The sequence below is a fragment of the Rhinolophus ferrumequinum genome, chromosome 8 (assembly GCF_004115265.2).
Source record: "Rhinolophus ferrumequinum isolate MPI-CBG mRhiFer1 chromosome 8, mRhiFer1_v1.p, whole genome shotgun sequence".
Taxonomy (NCBI): domain Eukaryota; kingdom Metazoa; phylum Chordata; class Mammalia; order Chiroptera; family Rhinolophidae; genus Rhinolophus; species Rhinolophus ferrumequinum.
Genome location: NC_046291.1, coordinates 32645657 through 32671666, shown reverse-complemented (window position 1 = coordinate 32671666; position 26010 = coordinate 32645657). Strand labels below are relative to the sequence as shown.

General features: G+C 36.3%; 1 protein-coding gene across 3 annotated transcripts in view; it reads left to right on the top strand.

The window, feature by feature from the left end:
• The window catches only part of PLCL1 (phospholipase C like 1 (inactive)), a 406607-nt gene that overhangs the window by 339610 nt on the left and 40987 nt on the right, over positions 1-26010 (top strand). For all 3 annotated transcript variants that reach the window (XM_033113055.1, XM_033113053.1, XM_033113054.1), the window contains exons 2-3: positions 7882-10356; positions 12708-12911. In XM_033113055.1, the coding sequence (XP_032968946.1) occupies positions 7936-10356; positions 12708-12911 (2625 nt within the window). In that variant the 5' untranslated portion in view covers positions 7882-7935. The remainder of the gene's footprint in view (positions 1-7881; positions 10357-12707; positions 12912-26010) is intronic.

Genomic DNA, 26010 nt, shown 5'->3' with positions numbered 1-26010 from the left:
TTTTGCCTATATTATCTTTCCAGTAAGTAATTTTTTGTATTTCATTTATTTGATCCTCCTTTTTTACTTCAAATTAAATGAAATTCTATACATAATTTTTGTACATATCTCATTAAGTTTATTCTTGGCTTGTTTTTAATATCTGTTGTTAATTTGAATGGAATTCCCCTCACTTACCCATCTAACCATTACATTTAGAAGCAGGTTGGTGCATAAGACAGCTATTAATTTTTCTATGTATTTTATTTTGCCACTATCTTTTTTATTCTAATAATTTTTCAGTTGATGTTTTTATTTTTTCTTGGTAAACAATTATATTCTCTGCAAGTGGTAATGATCTTTCACTCCTTTTCAATATTTGACTCTTAATTTCTTATCCTTGCCTTATTGGTTTGGCTTAAATATGCAAAATTATGCTTAAATATAAATAGTAGGGTTTTGTTTTGTTTCTTTTTGGTTTTAATGAAAATGTTTCTAAATCTTTACCAGTTTAGGTGATGTTTTCTCTAGGACTCTTAAACAGGATTTTATCATGTTAGGAAGTTTTCTTCTCTTCCCACTTTACTGAGAGTTTTATTGAGAGTTGATGTTGTATTTTATCAAATGCCTTTGGGGAATTTATAGGTCTGATTAATTATATTGCTTTTCTCTTTTAACCTATTTATCCATTGAATTACATTGATGGATCGCCTAATATTGATCCATGCTTGTATTCCTGGAATAAATCTGAATTTTTGAAGAATTTATTGGTCTTTTAATACCTTGTCATATTTTACTTATATTCGTAAGTGAGATGGATCTATAATTCATTGCTTTGAAATTTTGTGCTTTTCAAAGTGCTTTAGCATGCTTTTTTTTCCCTTTGATCCTTGAGACGGCCCTATTAATTAGACTAGAAATTATTGTAATCTTTTGCAAATAAAATCAATAGACATAGAAATTTTTTGCTTGGCACAAAGTCATGGAAGTAGGTAGTGATGGTAAGAGGAATATCCATTAGCTCCCAATCCAATGTTTTGGGCAGAAGGAATTTAATTATTTCAGTAATTTCTATCAGTAAGGCATTTATGGATTTTGAGCTTTATTATCTCAAATAAAACTATCCTTACATAATTTCCTTTCATATTTTTCTAAATTAAGACACTAGGTTTGTTTCTACTTTGACCCTGGAGCCTTCACTGGGTGTCAATGGAGGGGGCAGGCATTCACCCTAAAACAGTCTCTGTACTGAGAATCCGCATTCTCTCAGATCTGCCATCTGTTTGTTGCATATGGACAGAGCTGATGTTCAGTTAATCGGAGATAACAAAATATGGATTAAAGTGTTAGATGGTTCTAACCCATTCCAGAAGTTATGGCTAAAGTTTGAAACCTTTAATCAGATTAATCTAGATGTTCAAGTCAAATTGACTATTTGAGCCAAAGCTTTTATATGTCTGTGCTAACTAATCATGAAGGGTATATTCCATTATCACCATAAGAGAAAAAAAAAATATTAAGGATGTGGTTTCAAATTGTGTTGATTCAAGGGAATTGACATTCTATTTTATATGTGGTTCAGAGATCTACCTTATAGAAAGCTCAGGACTTGCTCTTAGGGATTTAGTACAGAAGAAATATTCATTTGAGAAGTTTAAAATAATTTAAATGTATAAAGACAATACAAATTCAAGAAATGGTCCATTTGTTTATATATATATATATATATATATATATATATATATATATATATAAAACTATATATGTATATATCTTTTCTTAGTTTTATAAATCATATCTGTTTTTGAAACTCAGCTCCAATAACACCCCATGATAACAAATGGTAGAATTCACATAATTTTGCAATATATTTGTTTTTTTCTTTTCAGTTTTAAATATGTTATATTCAAATTTGGATGACTGGAGAATATGTTTAAATTCCAAAGTGACTAAAATCAATGTAAATTATATATTGGGTCTCATACTTGATGGTAAACATTACCACTAAAGATTGAAATGTCACAATTAAGGAGGAATTATTTTGTGAACTGGCTATTTATATTCAGCACACAAAGGAAACTGGGAAATTTTGTCAAGAACATTTGTGAAATGAACTCCATTTTATAATGTTCCATTCCATTGGTATTTTAATTTTTCAGATAAAGTAGTTTAATTAAATATGCAACATTAGTTAGAATGAAAAATAAAATAAAATTATGCATAGATTTGAAGGCCTAACTAATTATTTATCAACTTCTGATGGATGCCCCAATTGTCAAGTTATATGCTTCCATCTATGGCATTACCTTTCATCTCAATAATAATACACCGAAAAGCATACATTAGATTTAGGTATCAAAGTACCCATTTATATATTCTTCATTATAGATTTTCTTTTTAAAGGGACCATGACGTGCTGCTTTCCATAAAGAGCATCTCTGATTAATCCTCAGACCAGAAACAACAAAGTCAGCACTGGCATAAGTCCAGCCAGAATTCCTGGGCCGTGCTATGCAGGGAGTCTCCTGAGGAAAGACAAAATCGTATCTCAGTCTCCAGGCCCACTTGGTTCTTGGCACCTCTGCTGAGAGATGCACAGGCTACTGATGCATTTTAAATGTCGTGTTTTTGAGTGTGAGGTGGGCATCTGTCTTAGAGGAACAGGATTGAGAGCAGCATGTCATTCCTCAGAGGCCGCGGAATAATTGTCAGATGACCTTTATTGGTGCCTACCTCATTTAGTTCGTACTGACGCGGCTAAGGCACTGTACTGTAGCATATTCTCCTGGGACTTCTAATAAAAACCATGCCTTGCATGCAGCAGTAGGGTTAGCTGAAAAGGTCGTGTTTTTGACTAGAATAATGGAAGTGTTAATATTCCTTGTAACTGAATACAAAGTGGATTGGGAAGGACAGCAAGAGGAGATTGGTAAGATTTAAGGGAGAAACGAGGCCTTTCCCGTGAAAGCAATTGACATTATAAAGGAGCATTTATGCTTGTGAACTCGAGGGGAAATAAAAGTTGAGAATGGAAAGCTCATCAGTTAGTAAGTCCTCACAATAAGCAGTTGCAGGGTTTGTGCCCTAATGCTGCAGGGAAAACAGAAATGGCAAGTATCCACGAAACAATAGAATGCACTGGCTGTCTGGAGATACAGGCTCCCAAAGCCATTATCTACCCAGTTTCTCTGTGTCAGTTCTCCTCACTTATAAGGACTTAATTTCCTCATTAAAAAAAAAAAAATCCAAACAGGTGAAACAGTCTTTGATTCTACCTATGAACACTGATTTGTAATGAAAGGTCAGTGATTTTCATTAGGTTTTAATGATTTTTCTTCCTGAATGAATCAGAGATGAAAGAATATAGAAAGAAGTTCAAGGAGAGGTAATTCTTGACTTTACTCCACCCTTACTGAATAAACATTGTAGAAGCAGGTTTGTTTCAGATGGTAAATAAATAACATTTTAAATACGAGGTGTGATTGAAAAATACAGTGAATGTTTAAATAAAAAAAGTTATTAAGGTAAAAGGCATATTACCATTAATCCCCCTCAGAATACTCCCCCTCACTTCAAACACACTTAATGCATCGTTCTTGCCACTTTCTGAAGCAGTTCTGGAAGTCCTCTTCTGTGAGTATATTTACTTCATCCTCCATCATGACAATGCTCCGTGTCACACATCATTTCTGGTATATGGCAATTTCTGTCAAATAGAAACATTTTTTTTGTAAGCAGCTCTAAGAGAAATTTTGGGGGGAAATTGGAATTGGTACTTTAATCTCTTTCCTTCATTTCTAGAGTGAGAAAGTTTAGCTTTGAGATAAACCGGAAGTCCTTGTACCTTATAATAATCTGCATATCCTTATGATCATTAGAGTCAATTCAATCATCAAATGAGCTAAAAGCTGACAATAATACACCTGAACTGTAATGAACTTCATTTCTCTTGGAAAGTGAGAGAAGTACCTGTCTTCTCAATGTATGGATAACTGCAATGGATTTGCTCTCATCTCATTATCAAATTTTTTTTGCATTTATCAACAAGGAAGATCTACATTCTATATGTCAACTTTTTAGAGTTGGGGACTGTTTACCTGAACAGTCTTTCTCCCCCATCACCCATATGCTGGGATCTTCTTGAGGGAAATAAAGATTTGGGGGTGTAGGGCTTGACAAAAGGGGCCATGGTGGTGAAGAAACTCGAAGGAGATTTGGAGTCATCCATCTTCCTGTCCACTCTAATAGTTTGCATCTCCCCTCCTCCCAACTTTTCAGAGCTAATGTGTAGTATAACCATTGAAAAAAAACAGACCTAAAGAAATATCAGAGTCCTGAAACATTTCCAGCATATATTGAATATAAGTAATCTTGGCTCTAGTCAGCAGCAGACAAGCTAATTATTTGTTTGCAGGTGCTATGACCAGGTTTTTTTTTTTTTTTGCTCTTTTGTGGGCTTGGTAATCACTTTGGACTTTGTCCTTTGTGAGATGACAACCTAAGATCATATCTTTTCCTCTGGTCGTTAAGTTTTAAGGCATTTTGGGATAAGTTTTATAAACATGAAGGAATTGCAAGTCGAAGCAAGAAATAAGCATCATGGGGCAGGTGGATTCTTTAGTAGGCTAGATATAAAACATTTATCTCTTAAAGGCTTAACTTACTGGGAGAGAAGTCTTGATTTAAGGAGGCTTCACTCCAAAGAAGAGAAGCTTATAGGAGAAGTCACTTCTGACAGCAGTAGTTTTGTTCTCGTCAACAATCAGTGCCTCAAGACTAGAGTGGAGCATTCGACTGTGAAGGCTGGTGGAGTAACACATAGTAACACATAGGGTACAGGCACTATATACATGCACTGAGAGGAACATTGATTTCCCATTTCAAGTTTGTTAGGAACTATTAGAGGTTTTATAACTCTGTTGACAGTCATCTTATTTGGAACATGATCTGCTTGTATAAAAATAATTTTTAATGTGAAAGCTCTCATTAGCTTAAATGACTAGTCAAGTGGTAGCTTTAAAAGATGAGTCACAGTGTACTTTACCATCACAATTCACAGTTTCCCTCTTTATTTCACTTGCTAGATTAATCCCATCTCAGCAGTGCCATTAGGTGATGAATTTCAATGTATTCTAACAGTGCATCTGCGTATAAACAACCGGAGATTAATCATTGTTTTTAACTTAAGGATGAGGAAATTGACCACTATGGTGTCATTAAAAATACCTCTCTACTCATATGTGAATAACATGGAGTGCACTAACACAAATCTAGGTGGGATAGCCTATACCTCTAGGCTGTATAGTCTGGACTATTACTCTTAGGCTACAAGCCTGGACAGCATGTTACTGTACAAAACAACACGAGATTAAATCAAGCCAAAGAGAAAATAATGCAATTGAGAGAGGCAAAAATATAGATGTGTAAGGCTGCTGTTGGCATAACACAACATACTGTTTTACAGCAAAAGTATATTCTACAATATTGATAAAAGTTGTAGTATACTAATTGCATAAACAGGTAATATATATCATTATCAAATATTATGGACTATCCACACTAGTAATTGCATGTGCTATACTTTTATATGACTGGTAGTTCAGTAGGTTTGTTTATACCCGGCAACACCACAAACATGTGAGTAATATTTTGTGCTACAGTGTTACAATGATGACAAAGATATTGGGCAATAAGAATTTTTTAATTCTGTTACAATCTTATGGGGCCACCATGGTATAAATGGTCCATTGTTTACCAAAATGGCATTATGTGATGCGTGACTGTACTTCTAGATGACTGTGTGTAGTTGCTTCATAACAACCCGTCACTGTGTTTTTAACCTTTATAAAATTATACACATATAATCTCAATATGTAAAGCATAGGTCTTGATTTATGAGAACTTTAATTCTTGTATTCATGTAGAAAATAGATGATACCAAAGACATTTATAATACAGGAGAGCATGCATTAAATACTAAGTACGATGTGAAAAAAAAAAAATAACAACCCTCTGGAAAAGCCAGAGCTCAGTTCTTAAATGCCAGGGCACCGACATGCAATGTTCTGTAATCTAAGTTGGGCAATTTATATCTTTGTCACTTGAAAATAGATATATATTTGAGTTAATGAATCATCCCACCAACATTCCATCACTGCAGTAAGATTTGTTTCCTTTTCATAGGCAAGGTTTTAGTCAATTGAATAATAAATCATCCTGAATCACAGGATACAGAGACACTTAGAGGCAAGACCACAATTAAATGAGGCCTCAAAGAAGAGATTCTGCCCTGTTTTAGAAGGATGCAGTGAAGGGGAGAGCCCAGACTACTTTGGCTGTACTTTTCACTGTCGGAAATAGTAGTATCATGTGGCTGTAATGACCAGACATATGAAAAAATGTTCCTGTTCCTTCAAAAAAAAAATAACCTTACAAGCACTTATAGTTTACAAAGAATATGTATATGTGTATTTTCTCTTTTAAGTCTCACAATAACACTCTGTTATATAGAAGGACTATGAATTCCTATTTAAAAGGAGAAATTAAGATTCAGAGAGGCCAAGTGACTTACCCAAGGTCACAAATCTAGGGAGTGGAATAATCACAACTTAACACTAGTTATTTTTACCCTAAGGACAATGTCTTTTGCACTCTATCCTTTCTACCTTTTTGATATGTTTATAAAATCGGACACTATAAACAGGCATTCCTGGGAGAATTACCTGAAATGACGGTGTCGTTGGGAGCATTATTAACTTGAGCCTAAGGTCTGAGCAGAAGAAAGTATAAAGAAATATCCGGTTTTAAGTGACATCGGTCTGATGTTCAGTGTAAATGAATTGTGAATGCAAGACACAGTGGGCAGTCCAGGACTAAGATGAAACCCATCATATTAGTATTATGAATGTTCAGAGGACCAGACCTATAATTTAGGAAAGACCATAGGTGAGAAGGCCTGGGTACATCCAAGAAGGAAATAGCCACAAGAAATAATTAACCTGCATAAGACACACTAGTGTGAACAAATGGAGTTTTATGTCCTGTTGGCACAGCTGGGCGGTGAAATGGGCAGAGGAGACCAGGATTCTGACACTAAGAACTAAGGAACTTAAAGACATGCGTAATAGGCCAGTGTTCCCTGTGAAATCTTGAGACAAAAGGCTTTGAAATTTAGTTTACATTGGAAGAACCTTAAAAGATAGTGGAGCTGTTCATATTTCTGTTTGATTCTAACCTATGGCTACTAATAGCATGGTACTGAGATGCAGGTGTGAATTGTCATAAGGTTCACTTAAATTGTCTAGCTCAGTCTGCAAATTTGCTAAGTGACAGCCATTTGTCTACTGTTAGCTCTCAATCTGACTTTTTAAGACATTTATATTCTTTAAAATAGTTTGAGGAAAAAAAGTTTGGTTAAGTTATATTGTAAACCTTCTGTGATATAAAGTACGTTAAAGTTAAAGTTTTATTTGAACTGGTTTTAAGTATCAAACTTAAACTGTTGCAAAGTATAAATAAGGAAAACTTTTAAAAGAAATCCAGCTTTATTTCTTTTACATATCCATATGGACTTAGCTAGGTCGTCAAAGTACCAACAAGTAGAATTTCTTAAGAAATCTGTTTTAATGAACAAATAAGAGTGATTTGTAGTGCACTTAATAGAACTTCATTTTACGTCAAAGAACACACAAGCATTTGAAAAATAAGTTTTTTTCCCCTGAACCTAATAATATCAATTTTCTTGGCAATTTATCTTCTGAAACAGTGGAAAGGTAAACTTTAGGCTAGCCTCTGTCCAAATAATCATAATATCTGAATGGAGTCTAAGGAGTTCATAGAGTATTACTGAATGTGTCTATTTTCTGAAGGAGATTGATTCATTATTTTAAAATTATTTTCCAGGATCCTTCAAACCAAAAATGTGGTGGAAGAAAGAAAACTGTGTCTTTCAGCAGCATGCCATCAGAAAAGAAAATCAGCAGTGCAAGCGACTGCATCAGCTTCATGCAAGCTGGCTGTGAACTGAAGAAAGTCCGGCCAAACTCTCGCATTTACAACCGTTTTTTTACTCTGGACACAGACCTCCAAGCTCTTCGCTGGGAACCTTCCAAAAAAGACCCTGAGAAAGCTAAGCTCGATATTTCTGCCATAAAAGAGATCAGACTGGGGAAGAACACAGAAACATTTAGAAACAATGGCCTTGCTGACCAAATTTGTGAGGACAGTGCCTTTTCCATACTCCATGGGGAAAACTACGAATCTCTGGACCTTGTTGCCAATTCCGCAGATGTAGCCAACATCTGGGTGTCAGGATTACGGTACCTGGTTTCTCGAAGTAAGCAACCCCTTGATTTTGTGGAGGGCAACCAGAACACACCAAGATTCATGTGGTTGAAAACAGTATTTGAAGCAGCAGACATTGACGGGAATGGGATTATGTTGGAAGACACCTCTGTAGAGTTAATAAAACAACTCAACCCTACCCTGAAGGAATCCAAGATCAGGTTAAAGTTTAAAGAAATCCAGAAGAGCAAAGAAAAGCTAACCACTCGAGTGACAGAAGAGGAATTTTGCGAAGCTTTCTGTGAACTCTGCACCAGGCCAGAAGTATATTTCTTACTTGTACAGATATCTAAAAACAAAGAATATTTGGATGCCAATGATCTGATGCTCTTTTTAGAAGCTGAGCAAGGAGTCGCCCAGATCACTGAGGAGATGTGCTTAGACATTATTCGGAGATACGAACTTTCTGAAGAGGGACGTCAAAAAGGGTTTCTTGCAATTGATGGCTTTACCCAGTATTTGTTGTCACCAGAATGTGACATTTTTGATCCTGAGCAAAAAAAGGTTGCCCAAGATATGACCCAGCCATTATCTCACTACTACATCAACGCCTCTCACAACACCTATCTCATAGAAGACCAGTTCAGGGGGCCGGCTGATATTAACGGGTACGTTAGAGCTTTGAAAATGGGCTGTCGAAGCATTGAACTTGACGTAACTGATGGTTCAGACAATGAACCAATCCTTTGTAATCGAAATAACATGACAACACACCTTTCCTTTCGAAGTGTCATAGAGGTGGTAAACAAATTTGCTTTTGTCGCTTCTGAATACCCACTAATTCTTTGCTTGGGGAATCACTGCTCCCTAACACAGCAGAAGGTAATGGCTCAACAGATGAAAAAGGTCTTTGGCAATAAACTCTATACCGAAGCACCTTTGCCATCAGAATCCTACCTCCCTTCGCCAGAAAAATTAAAAAGAATGATCATTGTGAAAGGAAAGAAATTGCCTTCTGATTCAGATGTTTTAGAAGGAGAAGTCACAGACGAAGATGAAGAAGCTGAAATGTCCCGAAGGATGTCAGTGGACTACAATGATGAGCAGAAACAAATCTGGCTGTGCAGGGAGCTCTCTGATTTGGTATCTATTTGTAAATCTGTTCAGTACAGGGATTTTGAACTGTCTATGAAAAGTCAAAACTACTGGGAAATTTGTTCATTTAGTGAAGCAGAGGCCAGCCGAATTGCAAATGAATACCCAGAGGATTTTGTAAATTATAACAAGAAGTTCTTGTCAAGAATCTATCCAAGTGCCATGAGGATAGATTCCAGTAACTTGAATCCACAGGACTTTTGGAACTGTGGCTGTCAGATTGTGGCAATGAATTTTCAGACTCCGGGTCCAATGATGGACCTTCACACAGGCTGGTTTCTTCAAAATGGAGCATGTGGTTATGTTCTAAGACCGTCTATCATGCGGGATGAAGTTTCTTACTTCAGCGCAAACACGAAGGGCATTGTACCAGGGGTGTCTCCTCTAGCTCTTCATATCAAGATCATCAGTGGTCAGAATTTCCCAAAGCCCAAGGGAGCTTGTGCCAAAGGGGATGTCATCGATCCCTATGTGTGTATAGAGATCCATGGAATACCAGCAGACTGTTCGGAACAAAGAACTAAAACTGTACAACAAAACAGTGATAATCCTATTTTTGATGAAACTTTTGAGTTTCAAGTAAACCTACCTGAGCTGGCCATGATCCGTTTTGTCGTTCTGGACGATGACTACATTGGGGATGAGTTTATAGGGCAATATACAATACCATTTGAGTGTTTGCAGCCTGGATATCGGCATGTTCCCCTGCGCTCTTTTGTGGGTGACATCATGGAGCACGTGACCCTGTTTGTCCACATAGCAATAACCAATCGCAGTGGAGGAGGAAAGGCACAGAAGCGCAGCCTTTCAGTGAGAATGGGGAAGAAAGTTCGAGAATACACCATGCTCAGGAATATCGGTCTTAAAACCATAGATGACATCTTTAAAATAGCAGTTCATCCCTTACGAGAAGCCATTGATATGAGAGAAAATATGCAGGTAGGAAAAATCCCATCGTCTCCTCCCCTACCCCTACCTCTTCTGACCACTCTTACCAGTGACCGTTGTGTTCTAGTGATAACCTGATTCCTCAAAAAATTCTCAGAAATGGGGTGTAAACCCATGTACCACTGAACTAAGTTCAGTTTTATCTGTGATAAAGCAGATGTATTTTATGTTTCTAATTGTGAATGCTGTTAAATTTGGCCTGAACTAAGCCAATTAATGGAATATCAATGTAACAAAATGGTGTATATCAATTAAATATCCCTACTACGTAACTGCTATATGGTAATGTGTATATGAAACAATGTGAAAATAATAGAATATAAAATATTATATGTGTGTGTAATATAGAAACTATATACAAACACATGCATATTAATTACAAGCATACATAAAATATTTGCAGATATGAACATGGAAGGGAATTTGAAGTCATATGAAACAACTATAATGCCTATTAGATATTATTAGTTGTTTAAATGTACAACAATAATAAATTACTCCCTACAAGAGCAAACAAAACTAAACAAATAAAATTCAGCACTTGAATTTGTTGAAAACTATTTAGTCTTCTCAGAAATGTGAAAGAACGTAGATTGAAAGAACATGGATTCTGGATTAAACTCTATCCTTGTGTGATCTTGAGCAAATTATGTCTGGTCTCTGATCATCGGTTTCTTTCTCATAAGGTAAGAAAAATGGTAATATTTATACTGCAGGGTTATTATGAGAATTAAAGAATATGTAAATTGCTCATTCTTGGCATACAGAAAATCAGGGTTCGTTTTCTTCTGTTCATTAATACTTGCAATCAGAAATGCCTGCAAACCTGTTTCTTCAATACTACTTAATATACTTATTCTAGGCTCGTGTTATGAGAAGCAATCAAACAACAAGTACTGAGTTCCTACAATGTGCAGGGTGTTGTTGATTTGCAGAAGCGGTCTATGTATGAGAGCAAAACAGGACAGGAATATTTTTCGTGTGCTTTATTTGCTCCTTTAGCTAACATTTTTATATTAATAGTAACCCTCATCATAAAATATCCCTACTTTCAAGATAGAGAATAAGCTTGAAGAGGTTCAATAATTTCTCAAATACTGCAGTTAATAAATAACAAGTTGGGCTTTAAATCCAGAACTGCCTACTATCAAACAAAACTCATAATCATTCATGATTTTTAGTCACATGATGCGGAACTCCCAAAACCCTTCACTTGCTGAAAACTTTGTATTTTTTCACAGAGAAATTCTGGGATAGGCTTAAAACAATTTTAAATAGTCCAAATGGTGGAAAATAGTATGGTACATAATTCACATATAAATACTTAGATGGAAAGCATTTAATTTGAGGTGGGTTGCCTTAGCTACTATTTAAAAATAGGCTCCAAATAGTAACATCTTTTACCTGACTTTTTCTGACGTAATTCTATAACTAATATAAATCCCTGTATTAAGTTAGTTACAAGTCAACTTTACAGCTAACTTTATATATTAGAAGTAGATTTTATATATTTCTATATAATTCTTGAAATATATCGTTTGCATATATTATGTATTTAAAATACGTATTAAGGAGAGTTGGCTATGGATAAAGTTTTTCCAGGTAGTATGATAATTTATATCATCTCAACAAAGTTTTTGGGTTAAGGATTATTTGGAGCCTAATCAGTAGAAAAATGAATACTATCGTTGTCACTAAATTCATGAGGCACATATTAGGTTAGATGGTCTTCACTGTTAATAAAACATAAAATGATCACAATTCCTATTCCAAATGATGTTTTTTTTTAAGCCTGAGCATGGACAAATGTAACTCTCCATGAAATGTGTGTTAGTATGTGTGTCTGTCAGGTGCATTTCTGATGGATGACAAAGGAATACCATTGATGGTTCATCAACCGGGGGTTGGTGAGTAATAGCAACCGGCTATCGTGAGGGGAAAAGCTCAAAGGAGATGCACTGCAGTATAGAGCCCCTGACATGCTTTTATGATCACCATGATACAAATCAAATAAGATATTCATGACCAGCCAATGCTAATTTTTGTGCTCTGTATTCAGTATTCCAGTGCTCTGCTTTGAAAAGCACTGTGTAGCCCTGGGTCATAATCTGCTTTGCTTTGTGACATATTTATGGCGGTTGCTAAAAATTGAGAAAGATGACTTACAATAGTGAATTAGCTCTGTGTGTTATCTGTGTATATCACAACATTTTTCATTGGTTATAATCCAGTTTGCTTCAAATTACGTGAGTATTTATGAATATACTTTTGTGTACACCTCGAAGTGCTGGGATCATGTGTCATGTGGACGGGAGCGTGATTCGATGTTTCCTTCCCCACAGAACGCCATAGTCTCCGTGAAGGAACTGTGTGGACTTCCTCCAATTGCCAGTCTGAAGCAGTGCCTGTTAACCCTATCCTCGCGGCTCCTCACCAGTGATAATACTCCCTCAGTCTCTCTTGTGATGAAAGACAACTTTCCTTATCTGGAGCCTCTGGGAACAATTCCAGATGTGCAGAAAAAGATGCTGGCTGCTTATGATCTGGTAGGAAATTGTGATTCCCTATTTCTTATCTTTTTGTTTGTGTAAAATCAGATGGCAGGGGCTCTTTTGTGAAACTCTAATGAATAACAAAGAGTGGTTGCTTTTGAAACCTGAATCAGGGGTGGCAGGCAGAGCCAGCCCACTCAGCTTCCCTGAAGCCCCAGTGGAGTCCTCTGAGGCAATGCTTTGAGCCCAGAGCTCCACAGATCACAAATAGAAGAAAATCTCTGCCTTAGCAAAGAATGAATTATTGATTAAGTCTGCATCATCTAAATGACTTTAGCCTACAACATAACCATTTAATTGCATAGCCATAGTAAGTAAACTTAAGCTTCAGTGCTGCCTTATGATGTTTGAGACAAAATGTTTTTCAGGAATTTATATTTCTAAGCTAATACCATTATTTAATTTTTCTGACTATATAATGGATTGATCTAGCAATTAAATTTAAGGATAACTATGTTTTTGCATTTCCTTATTCCATAAAGAAGTTAAGAAGCAGATCATAAACTAGAAAACTTTCTATTATCTATGCCAGATAAAGTGTAAATATCCTTAAAATAGAAAGAGTACCTATAAATCTACAAGAAAAAAATATGGGGGAAAAATCCTACATTAGTCAGGATTAAGTTCAGCTTCATGACACTGAAAATGCAAACCAATCATGGCTTAAAAATGCTAAGTTTATTCTCTCACATAAAAATCTGGAGACCGGCCATCCAAGATGACACTTCTGTGAAGTTCTCAGGAACCTAGGCTCCCTCCACTAGCCCTAGACCATCCTCATGGTCCAAAATGGCTGCTGAAGCTCTAACCATAACATCTGCATTCCAACCAACAGGAATGATGAAGAAGAAAACAGAGGGCATATCCTCTTCCTTAAAAGATATTTCTTTGATATAGCATAGATCACTTTTGCTTATATTTCATCAGTTTGGAGTTGACAGATAGACACACTTGTGCAAAGGAGGATGGGAAATGTCATTTCTAAATGCTCAACTGGAAGTCATCTCTTTTGTTACTAAGAAATAGAGGGAGAATGGATATTTGGGAATAACAAATAGTCTTTGTTTCAGAGGTGAACAGGCAATTCATGTGTCTCTTCCCCCTTAAAAAAAAAAAAAGAAAAGAAAAAAAGAAACAAACAAAAAAAACATTCAAAAAACAAACAAGAAAAAACAATGGAAATGTAAAAACACATTTAACCTTAAAACAAGTTTTTAATTAAAGACATTAAAGAAATGCAGTGAGATACTTACCCTCTCCATTAAATTGGTATTATTATTGTTATTATTTTACAAACAGTACCTCTGATAAAGAATTTAAGGAAATGGGTACATACTCTCATCCATCTACCTCTAGGGGGAAAATAAATTGATATAATTGGGGGGAGGAAAATTTGGCAGTATAATTTAAAATATTTATCGCATTTGATCTATATATTTCTTTCCAGGATTTATTCTAAGCCAATAGATAGGTACATAAACATTTATATTTAATAATGTCAATATAGAGGGACTAGTTAAATAAAATATAGTAAAGCATATTAGGGACTCCTTTGAAACCATTAAAGTCATGTTTTAGAATATATAATGATGTGGGAAACTTCTCATTCTTTTGAAAAAGTCTGGTTCTAAAAACATACTCTATAGGATTTAAATGAAATTTATATGTATGAACATCTAAAATTCTAACAGGATATTAATAGTGATTATTTTTAAATAAGGGGAGTGAATTTTATTTTTTTATATAGGCTTTTCTGTATTATTTCTGTATTTCTCAAACTCTTGACAATGAACCCAACTAGTTTTCATAGTTGAATAAAAATAAGTGTTAAAGAAGAATAATATTTTATCATTAAAAAGACAAGTAGAAGAAAGACGTTTGGGATAAACATTCTACAATTGAAAAAGAAAAAGAAAACAAAAACCCACAGTGTGTATTCTGCTTATGAATGATTGTACCTCTTATAAACTGTACTTCGTGGTTGCTAGGGGAGAAGTTAGCTTATTACCTATATCTCATTTTTCATGAAATCAATTTTTCATCATAAAAGTAGGGACTGAAAGCTATTCAGTGAATAGGTATAATTGCCATCTAAGAGGTGAAATTAGGGTACTAGTTGCCATAGAGACAGACAGTAGAAATCACTTATTCCTCCAATTCCCTTTTAAGCAAAGAAAGAAAAATTATTCACTGAGAGGGAAGCCTGGTCCCCTGGAGCTAGGCCTGTAAGGAGCAGAAAAGCACCTGGGATGTGGTTGGCTAATTTCCATTTCACACCCCCAAGTATCCAATAATGTTTTGTTTTTCAGTTTTATCTGCTGGAGTCAAATCTGTACATCAGCCTTTTCTCGTTTGTATTTTTTAAATGCAATTTATAATTGCAGGCATAGCATGGTTTTCCAAAGCTTAAAGTAAAAAGCTATAGTGGAAAACAGAAATATTTGTGATGAGGTCTCCATTTATAGTTCCCTGTGGAAATGATTTTTTATTTTGTTATGGAATGGAGTGTAAATATCCTTGTATCAAATGCAACCCCAGCAGACTGTGGATGTGATCGAAAACACTATTAACATCTCTGTTGGTTATTTCTTTTAAAGGGTAGGATGGATAGGGACAGATACATGTCATGATAATCTTGGCCTTGAATGTATAAATGCCATTTTTACTTTCTAGGATTTACATTGTATTCATTGGCATCTGTAATACTCTTGGTGTATTAGTGTTAGTATTTATTTTAAAGACATCTCCTAAAATACTCTATAGATCCAGAGTGATCATTTGAAAACAGAAATCAAATCATGTCACTTTCCTGCTTAAAATTCCTGCTTCCCATTAGAATAAAATTGAAACTCTTTGCTGTGGCCTCCGAGGCCATCTATGGTCTGGCCTTGCCTGCCTGTCTCACCTGCCTCTGCCAGCCTCACCCTCATACTCTCTCTTCTGCTCACTCCCCCTGAGTCAAATGAGCTTTCTTTCTTCAATCAAACCAAGCTAGTTCCCATCTCTGGGTCATTTTATTTGCAGTTCCCTCTGCCCAGAATGTTCTTCTCTTGCATAGATAGTTGCTTCTTATCTATTAATTCTTAGCTCAAATGTCATATCCTCAGAAAAGCCTTCCCTAACCAGTCTCCACTTATCATTTTATCACGTAACACTGCTTGGTTTCCATCATTATGCTTAGTGGTATTGAAAAATATTTTGCTTGACTTTTTGCTTAATTTCTGCCCCCCTTTACCCCTGAATTTGAGTGTACCCATGAGAGCAGAGACCCTGTATAGTCTTGCTTATTACTGTTGTCTCTAGAACCTAAAACAGCGCTGGCAAGTGGTATGTTATCAATTAATGTTAGTTGAAAAAAAAGTAAATAAAAGCATCTATTGTTGATGAAAATAGGGTAATTCCCATGCTGTAATTGAATGCGTTTTATGGTAAATTTTAAAATCCCTTCTGTTTTAACCTCTCTGAAACCACCCTAGCTAAATTGTTCCCTGTCTTACCCACACAGTTAAAAATCCCACAGACTAAGACATAACTGTGGAGACAGTGAAAAGATCAGTGGTTGCAAGGTTCTGGGAGAGGTAGGGTCAGAGAGGAAAGGATAAATAAATGGAGCACAGGGAATTTGTAGGACAGTGAAAGTATTCGTATGATATTGTGCTAGTGGATACATGCCATTATGCATTTGTAAAAACCCACAGAATGTGCACCACAAAGCGTGACCCCTAATGTAATCTACGGACTTTAGCTAACAAGAATGTATCAGTATTTGCTCATGAATTGTAGTAAATGTGCCACACTAATGCAAGATGATAACGGTAGGGAAAACCGACGGGGCGTGGGGGGGATGGGGTAAGAGGGTATAATGTAAACTCTGTTCTTTCTGCTCAACTTTTATGTAAACCTACAACTTCCCATAAAAATAACGTATAAAAAAACCCTTCTACAGGCTATTAATAAAAACTATTTGGATGACTAAGGCAGAAGACAAATTCAGGGTTTATTGCCTGGTAGTGGTGGCGGCGAGGTAACAGGTATTTAAAAATGAACAGCTTGTGTGTTGAACTTAGACTCAAGTTGCTTAAATGTTTGAATTTCTCAAAAGTGGTAACAAGCTGTATAGATGCTATCCAAGAGGAAATGTTGTAACCACTAAAAAAATACAGTCTATATTTAGAATAAGAAATCACCTGAAATCATTTCTGAGCAGATGCAAATGTTTAAATTATTTTAGTATCAAAAAGAAATGAATCAGGAAACCAAGTCACCTACATTTATGGAAAGACAACCTAAGTGCATCAAACTATGCTACTTATTAAGAGGAAATAAATGAAAATATTCTAGAAAACATTGACAGACTTTTTTTTTCCCCTAAGTTTAGTTTTTCCCTAAGCACCTGAGTTGGCCCTGTTCCTTACCAAACTTCTGGATAATTTAAAATTAGAAATATTTCCTCTTGATGGTTTTAAAAATCATTCAGTGTTACAAGTCATTTAAATATTAATATTGCAATTATAATTCTATTATACCATCTGTGTTGGTATCAAGTAATCAAAAACCAAATATATCTGTCGTTAAGTAGGCTTATTTTCGTGGCATAATTTCAGAACATACCTCCCCACCCCCATTCCATTTCTCATTTAAAACATGTTTCCTATCTGCTCACTGGTATTTGAAATTTCAAAATTACACTCAGTTCCTTTGGGTTAAGACTTTTTATCTCTTTTAAAATGCAAAAAGGTCTTTATGAGTAATAACACAGTGGATTATCGGTAATCCGTACTTTTGAATAATTTAACAGATTCTATCCTCCAAGCAGGTTTGTACCTGGGGAAAGGAAGACATCCTAACGACAAGGGGTTCCCCAACTCTGGCTAAGGTGAGGGAGAGGTTGCTCGAATAATTGCAAATTTTCTTGAGAGCACCCCTATCTACAATCTCCCTTAATATGCTGAGTAGGGATGTAGCTACGTAAATGCCTAGCTGATATTTAGGAAACTTAAGCAGAGAAGACTTTTTTGATATCAAACACGTGTCTCAGCCAGAGGTGGGAAGTGACAGCTTCTGCAAAGCACAAAAGCAAACTGAGAACATTATTAATCCATAACTCAGGCAAGTAGAACAGGACCTAAAAGTTGAAATGAAGGTGGAATTGATGCCTCTTTGCCAGGCTGAAGACACATAGAGGAGAGCTATTGACAGCAGTAGACTGCTTGCTGCAGTCAGAGGTGGCTCTGTGGTCATCAGGACAGTTTTTGAGAACTGTCCCAAGAACTGAATTTAAAATCAGGTTACCATTTCTCAGTGACTTGTCCCTTTATTGCACTGCGCTTTTTTTTTGGCTCGGATCTCTGAAAGAGCAAGTGTCACTTCCCCACTCTGGATTTTCACTTTCTCTAAGAAAATATCCCGTTGAACTAGGTAATACAGTCAGTCACTGCTAAGTCTTTTAAGGCTGTTAATGTAGTATAATTATGTTTTGCAAATAAAAGTAATACGATGTGAGCTGGGTTTTTTTTTTTTCCTGTTTAGGATTAATCTTATTCCTGGGGCTGTTAAAAATGAAAATTGGTTACTGAAAGAGTTGCCAAGTGTGAGAGCCAGGAATGGAGCGGTTTAATGGTTTAATTCTATAAACATTTGCTGAGCTTCTTCCACGTGCAAGCCACTGCGTGCTAATGCTGTGGCAGGTGCAGCACACCCTGTGTTCCAACCGCTTAGAGTCAGGACAGGTGACCTGGTAAGGTCCATCCCAGGCCTGTGAGTCTACGATTGGTGACCTGCTTATGTAACTCATCATTTAACGTGGGGTTGGAATAGCAGGTGATTATGTTGAACAATACTTGCAATTTCAGGAAGACACTATCGAAATTAGTCTGTTTGAATAGATTGGGCATTTTTATTTCTGCAATAGTGATTTTATTCATGTGGATTGAATACTATTTTAGAAATCCATCTCTAGCCCTGGCCCTGATATTTTACTCTAGTCACATTTCTACATTTGCTTATAGGACATGACTTGGATGTCCCAAGAATAAACAACAGACATTTCACAGGTCAAAAACTGCGTTGATCTTTGTATTTCCTAGGCACTCATTCACTCTTTTCTGACCACAGCAAAAGATACCACTATGCCAACGGTCTTCAGTTCTTCCAAATCTTTTTCAAATGCTGTCTCTCTCTCTCCATATTAACTCCAGTAAGGTCTTTTCATTTATGATTCAGTGTCAATGAGATCTATTGCTTCTTTCCTCATGGCATTACTCTATTGTGTCCATTTCCTTATGTTGACTTAGCTAAGGTTGTCACCAGGCTCCCTTCTACTGCCTGGATTTTTGAATAGGCTGACTAGTCCTCCATCTAGTGTCTGCCTTTCCCTAATTCAACAACTGGAATAATCATCCTCAAATCATTTTTTTTTTAAAGAGTTTATTGGGGAACGGTGTGTTTCTCCAGGGCCCCTCAGCTCCAAGTTGTCCTTCAATCTAGTTGTGGACGGCGCAGCTCAGCTCCAAGTCCAGTCACCATTATCAGTCTTAGTTGCAGGGTCTCAGCCCTCTGTCCCATGTGGGAATTGAACCAGCAACCTTGTTGTTGAGAGCTCCTGCTCTACCCAACTGAGCCATCAGGCTGCCCCTCAAATCCTAGTTTTGATTTTTAACTAGACTTACGAAGCCTTCACCCACCCCAGTGCTTTCTGTTTTGTCAACCCCATTTCCCACTTTCTTCTCTTTGAACCCTCTCCTTCAGTCAAGCTGATGTATTTGTCACATCCTTTTCATTCTCCATCCTTTTTATTTCCATTCTACACCACCTAGGCTGCCTTTACAGCCTTAATTCCCTCTCCATCAACATCCAGCCCTTCGTCTCAACCTCTAGCAAAACTGACCTTTTTGCTAAGAAAGGTCATTAAGAAAAGGTTCATTCATTGACTTTATTCATGACATTCAATCCATACCAGATATAAAGAACTTTGTTGATTCTGTGCAATGCAGAGATAAATGAACAGACAGGTATCAGCACAAATAGCACAGCAGCATTTTGACTTGAGAGAAATATAAGTAAAAGATGGGAACATGCGTATTTGTCACTTGTAAAACAACTTTTTTTTTCTTTTGACATTATTTTGTGTATGTCTTCAAGCTTTTGATTAGTCAACTCAACCAACACATTTTGGACATCTGTTACAGTGCAGGATGCTGAAAGAAATGGAGTGAGACAATATGTCTGTCCTTGAGGAATGGGAAATCCTGATGGGAAGGCAGGACTTACTCCCCAAAAAGGGAAGGAGGAGAGACACACAGAGTCCAGAGAGTGAATCAGATGATGTTTATGTCCTGGGCTTGATAGAGTCTCAAGCCCTGTGTCATATGGGGCAGCCTATGGGGTCTCTAGTCCTGCTCCCCACATAAGAACGCAGGACATGGTGAGGCCAAAAAGGAACACCCACGGAGCCATAGATAGGGGAGTCATACCACTACATTCTCGCTGGTGGCTGGGTTGGAGACACAGGAGGCAGGAGCCACACTATCCGCAACCCGCCATCCACCTGTCTCTGCCAAACAATCTCACTTGCTAGCAATCCGCCTCTCTGCAATCTGCAATCCACACTCTGCCGCTTGCTAGCTCAGCCACCACCTTCTTGCTAGCCCCCATTTTTCTGCTAGCGTAGCCACGGCTGTTATATTAGTGGCCAATGGCTCACTGGTTACAGCTCACAGCCAACTAGCCACAGCTGATGGCCATCTGATCACAGTTGATGGCCATTTACTACCTGAGCCAGTACCTTTCCATGTGAGGCCGAGAGCCTGGAAACTGCACTCCTGGCTCTGTCCCCACACCCTTGAAGTGTGATGCACTTTTCACGGTGATATACCCCCCACATCTATTCCTACCCCGTGCCAGCAGAAGTTTATTTGCAAATAATTTTGAAAGAAAAATGTCATCTAATATTTATATAACTTTTTATTTAGATAACTGAATTTTCACTTCTCTAATATTCTCCCCTGTCTACTTTTTCATGCATAGTCAAGAAGTATTTGCCTAACATATTTGATCCTTTTAAGTGTTTTAAATGAATGTGAAAACTTTTGGGTAGTTAGTGTTTTGAATATAGCATTCAGAGATGGAATAGTTTCAGGGAACTGCACCTGTAAAAAATAAACCCAAAGCATTTTCTGAAGGTGACTTCTGTGCTGACTTATTTAACATTAACACAAAAGTTAAAACTTTACTATGGTAAGAGCAACAGAAGATAAAAAAAAATCAAAACATTCTAGAAAACAAAGGTTAATCTTTTACTAAGTCAGCTGGGGGGTGATTTGGAGAACAGCTGATTGTGTTAGCATGACCAGGAATCTAGCAAAAAGTTAATTGCTATCTTTAATCACTCTTGCAATGGAATCAATATACTGGCAGGTATCCCAATTAAGCCAAGCATAACAGGTGAATTAAATGCATTCTCTTCCATCAGTGCTTTTATCAAGATAATGTTGAGCCTCAGGATGGGAAAAAGTTGTAGGTATGCCTACAGTCTCAATGTAGTTTTACTTATTGAAATCAATTTAAATTGGAATTCAGTAAGTCAAAGATACTTTCCTTCTAGCTCTCTCTCTCTCTCTCATTGTGAAGTTTGTGTGGAACTTTATATTAGTTTGCATTTCAAAAAGTATGTTGACTTGTATAGTAATGGAGCCCAGAAAAAGAGCAGCCCACTGGCATGTGCCCTTCCAGAGCTGGTTATTTAAATACAAGCTGTTGTATACATAGTGCATTGAAACTTCCTTCACTTGTAGGTGTGGTAATGTCTTCTGCTACATTTTCTGCATGAGGGCAGAATTGTCAGCATCTTGAAGATTTACAACATTTCCACTTAGTGCAGGGGTCCCCAAGACACTGGTTATCAGAGAAGCATTAATAAGCAGGCATTTCAGGTTGGCTCCTTGGTGGAATATTGTACCTGTATCCTTGAAGTTCACTTTACATTCCTGAATATTCAACTTATTACAACACTCTTCATTAAAGGCAGTGTGAGGTAGTCGAATTGGCCTGGAAATTCTGGAGAAGGTTTACGAGGGTTAGTCACCTGGTAATTTTATGAATGAGCTAAATTCTAATCAGAGCTGGATAAAAACAAACATTTGTAATGATTACTCAATATATAGCTGACAGCTGTTTGGGAAACAGAAGAACTGGAGAGAAGAAAAAGTAAAATGATCCTTTTCTCCAGAAAGCAGCTCCCCGAAGCAGTTCCTGTTACTATCACAAATGTAGAGAAAAATGTCCTTTAGCCTGCGTTCTGCAAGTTCTCTTGTCCTGCGTCATTGTAAATCAGGCTCACAGGTAGTGACTCTCAGGTAGTCCCAGGACAGAGGATACTTCATCACATACACCAGAGGCAGCGGACTTCCAATAAGCTTGCAAATGTTCTGACCTTATGTGTGTTTCTGTTTCACCGAAAATTAACCGTCTTGATAAGATTGACTTTGCTTAAAAACAAAAGATGCCAAACTATTAACGTTCCTTCTTATCTGACTTAAACATTTTTCAGAAATTAAAAATTAAAGGAAATGATCTTCATTTTAGGTAGCAAATATATATGTAACGGTGATCAGATTAAACAATGTGCCAAGTTCAATACAATTCAAGTGTTATTTTAAACAATCTGAACAAAGGAGTCACTACAGACCAAGAACTAAATCCCAGTGTTTTGATTAGAAGGGAGGTAAGAGATAGATTAATTATTGCACTCTTTTTAAGGTGAGATAACAAAATAGGTCTAGCATAGATTGTTTTTTGATTCACATATCCTAAGTGATTGACTTTCCAAATTTGATAACACCTTCCTGAAAAAGCAGTGGGCTCAATAAATACATTTCTTTCCAGGCTTCATAGGAAGAATATCTATATTTGTTGATTCATGTTGCAAATTAGACTTGGAGGGAGAAGCAGTCATGGCAAAAATGTGTCTTCATGATGCTTTAATCGATGAATTCTACTCTATTAAATGTTTGTCATCAACTTGTACTTGCAATAAGAATTCCACACTTAAATATCATATCAGTATTCTAGAACAACTTATAAGCTTAGGTCTGCTCCTCAAGAATGCGTTCTAGACTAAACTATTTCACTAATTAGCTGTGTGGCTCTAGGCAAGTCAATTTGGGACTCAGTTTTTTCATCTATAAAATGGAATTGTCCATGATAGATGGTCCTTAATGTGACTTCTAAATATAAAGTTTGTGGTTCTAGGAATTTAGATGTAATTCAGAAGAAAACTGGACTTTATAGAAGGTTTACATCATGCTGTGATGGAAGCTCATCTTTTCAGAACCATTAATAGTTAAGTTGACTTTACAATGATCTCAGGCAATTAGTTAGTTAAATTCCCTATTGAGAAGAGCTAGAATGACAGTTTTTTCACACAGGTTGAACAATTTAGTCCGTCTCTGAGTAAAAATATTACTATCCCCTTCTCTAAAGTTTTCATTTTAAATAAATGATTTAAATCCTAACTGACAATTTAAACACCCCTGTTGAGGACACATCTAATGCATAAAGTAATGCCACACTTTATCTGGGTAAATCGCTATTGATTTCGATACAAAGCCAGGCAAGGAAATAAGATCCATTAGGAGATATTCCTGTGACAGAACCAAAGAAAAGCTTTTTGTGTTACTACAACAGGCAAAGGCACCTGGAAACTCAGGCTGGGACATCAGATGTGTAAATCCGGCTCCTGCCAGATTCTATCACTGAGTTAACTCAGCCTTGGCTGGCAAGGTGCCCTGACTCCCCAGTTAGGGGATTATCTGAGGACATGCTTCTCACCTTCTCTCCTGGGCTTTTGTTACTTTATATTTCATTTCCGTCAGGATCTGTAGAGACCTAGGAAGGAGAAGAAATTCAAATCAACCATTTTTCCTTCTTAACAACTTAGATAAATTACTTAGTTGGGGAAAAGTTGAAATTATTGATTTACTTGTGGTTTGCAATTGTTGGTACATTTCAGCTATCCATCTTGTTTGTTTTCTCTGCCACTGCTAATAATTGAAAGTCGACTGCAGAAAACATGCATAGATAAAATTGTTCTTCTATATACAATGAAAGGTGTTGTAGAGAAGACGAAATGCTTTTATAAGAAAAGTTCATATGAACATTGATTTTAAATTCTGAAAATGTTAATGATGAGGTATTTTATAGTCAAAGCTGTGACTTTTATTACTAAAGGATTTCAGGTTATCCTCTAAAGAACCTCAAAGAGATGCTCTTCTATGTTGAAAGTTAAATCACACTCGACTATTTCTTTATGAAGTGATCCATTAGATATTGGGAAAAACAAGCTTCTTATATGCTGTGGTCAACAAATATTTATTTGGGGGTTTTGGAAGAGACCTTGAATCATAGAATTTCTTGTATGTTTTGGACCTGACATTATTTTACCTCAAGTAAGTGTGATAAAGTTTTTAAAATTTATTTTATTTTCTGATATTGAGTATTATATTTTCTGTAGGCATAATCCTGTTAAACGCTTTGTGTTTATTTTTCAGTCTTTAATATGAAAGGGAATTAAGGAGCATGTAAGATTATACAAAGATGGAGAAGCCTAGAAAAAAAACAAAACTAGAGACAAAAAGATATTAGATTTCAAAAAAGACAGTTATAGATTTGAGAAGTGATCAATAATAAATGAAATATTTTATTGTATGTACATATGTAGGTAATAGATGTGTAGAAGAAATAAGTACCACAAAGTAAAATAGAAATAGGTGATCATATAAAAGGATAGATGAATTTGGGGATGTAAAAGTAAATAAGATTGGGTTCTTACGTTACTGGAATTACAATTTACTGGGGAAATGAAGAGCAGGAGATATAGGTAAACAATTAATTGTAATTTAAGATAGCAAATTTAAAAAATGTAAACAGACTGAAAAAATAGAGTGTTCTGGAAATTTGGAGGTAAGAGAGGGAGGGAAGGGGAAATTAGGACACCAGTGGAAGAGGGGGCTTGAAGTGAGCTGTGAGGCCTGATAGGATTTGACGGGGGAGAAGAGAAGATGCCAGGGGAGAGGTAGAGATTGTAGATGAAAAAAGAAGGCTCATTAGGAATAGGTTCTTGAGGAAGCAGGAAGAGGTGGGATTTTTAAGTCTAGGTAGAAGAGTTAGCCTTGGCAAAGAGGACACTTCCTGCTCAGGTTGTTACAAAGAGGCTATAGAGTTTGGGGATGCAGGAAGTATATTCTTTTTTGCTCTCAACACTAAGAAAATGCTTAGTACAATAATGCAAAGAAAACTGGCGACAAATCAATAACGATTTTTTTTTTAAATCAGAGAATAGTATCATATGTTCTCTATTTAGAGCAACACCAAGAGAAATTAATATAAGATGTCAGAATATAAGATATCGTCAAAGGAATCGTCAATCCTGTTCCTTTTTTATTTTGTATTTTTCTTGAAATGAATATATTTGAATCTGGTTGAAATGGACTGATTATGGGCATGCCCTCTTATTTTTTCTGATGGCCGGGTGACTTTGGAATGCTACATTTCAAATTCAAAGATTGCATTATGTGAAGACATGCATTCTTGCACGGAGCATGGCCAAGCCAGACAAAATTAGAAGGGTGCTATTTTTTTCATGAAAATAAGAGGGATGCCAGGAAGCTGGGATTTTAATTCCAGCTTGATTGTTAATTATTTCCGTTTTTTTTGGGGGGGGAGGGCAAAAATCTTAACTCCTGTAAGTCTTAGTTCCCCCTCCTTTTTAAATAAAAGTAAGGGGGTGGCATGATAGCTAAGATTCTTTTAGACCTAAAATGAAATGATTCTAAAAATGTGTAATTTATTACCTATTTTGCTCATGGTAAAGACACAGAATGTCTTTCCTTATAAATATTTCCCTTGCTTGAATTTCATGAAAACATTTTGTCTGATATTTGACTATTGGAAACATCTGATAACTTTTGAAAATATTATAAAAACTCAATTGATGTTGCCTATATGGATGCTATAACATTAGAAAAGTCTAAATCCAATTGCATTTATATTACATCTTTCTCTGCCTGCAAATTTCACTTACATGGAAGCTGTAGCA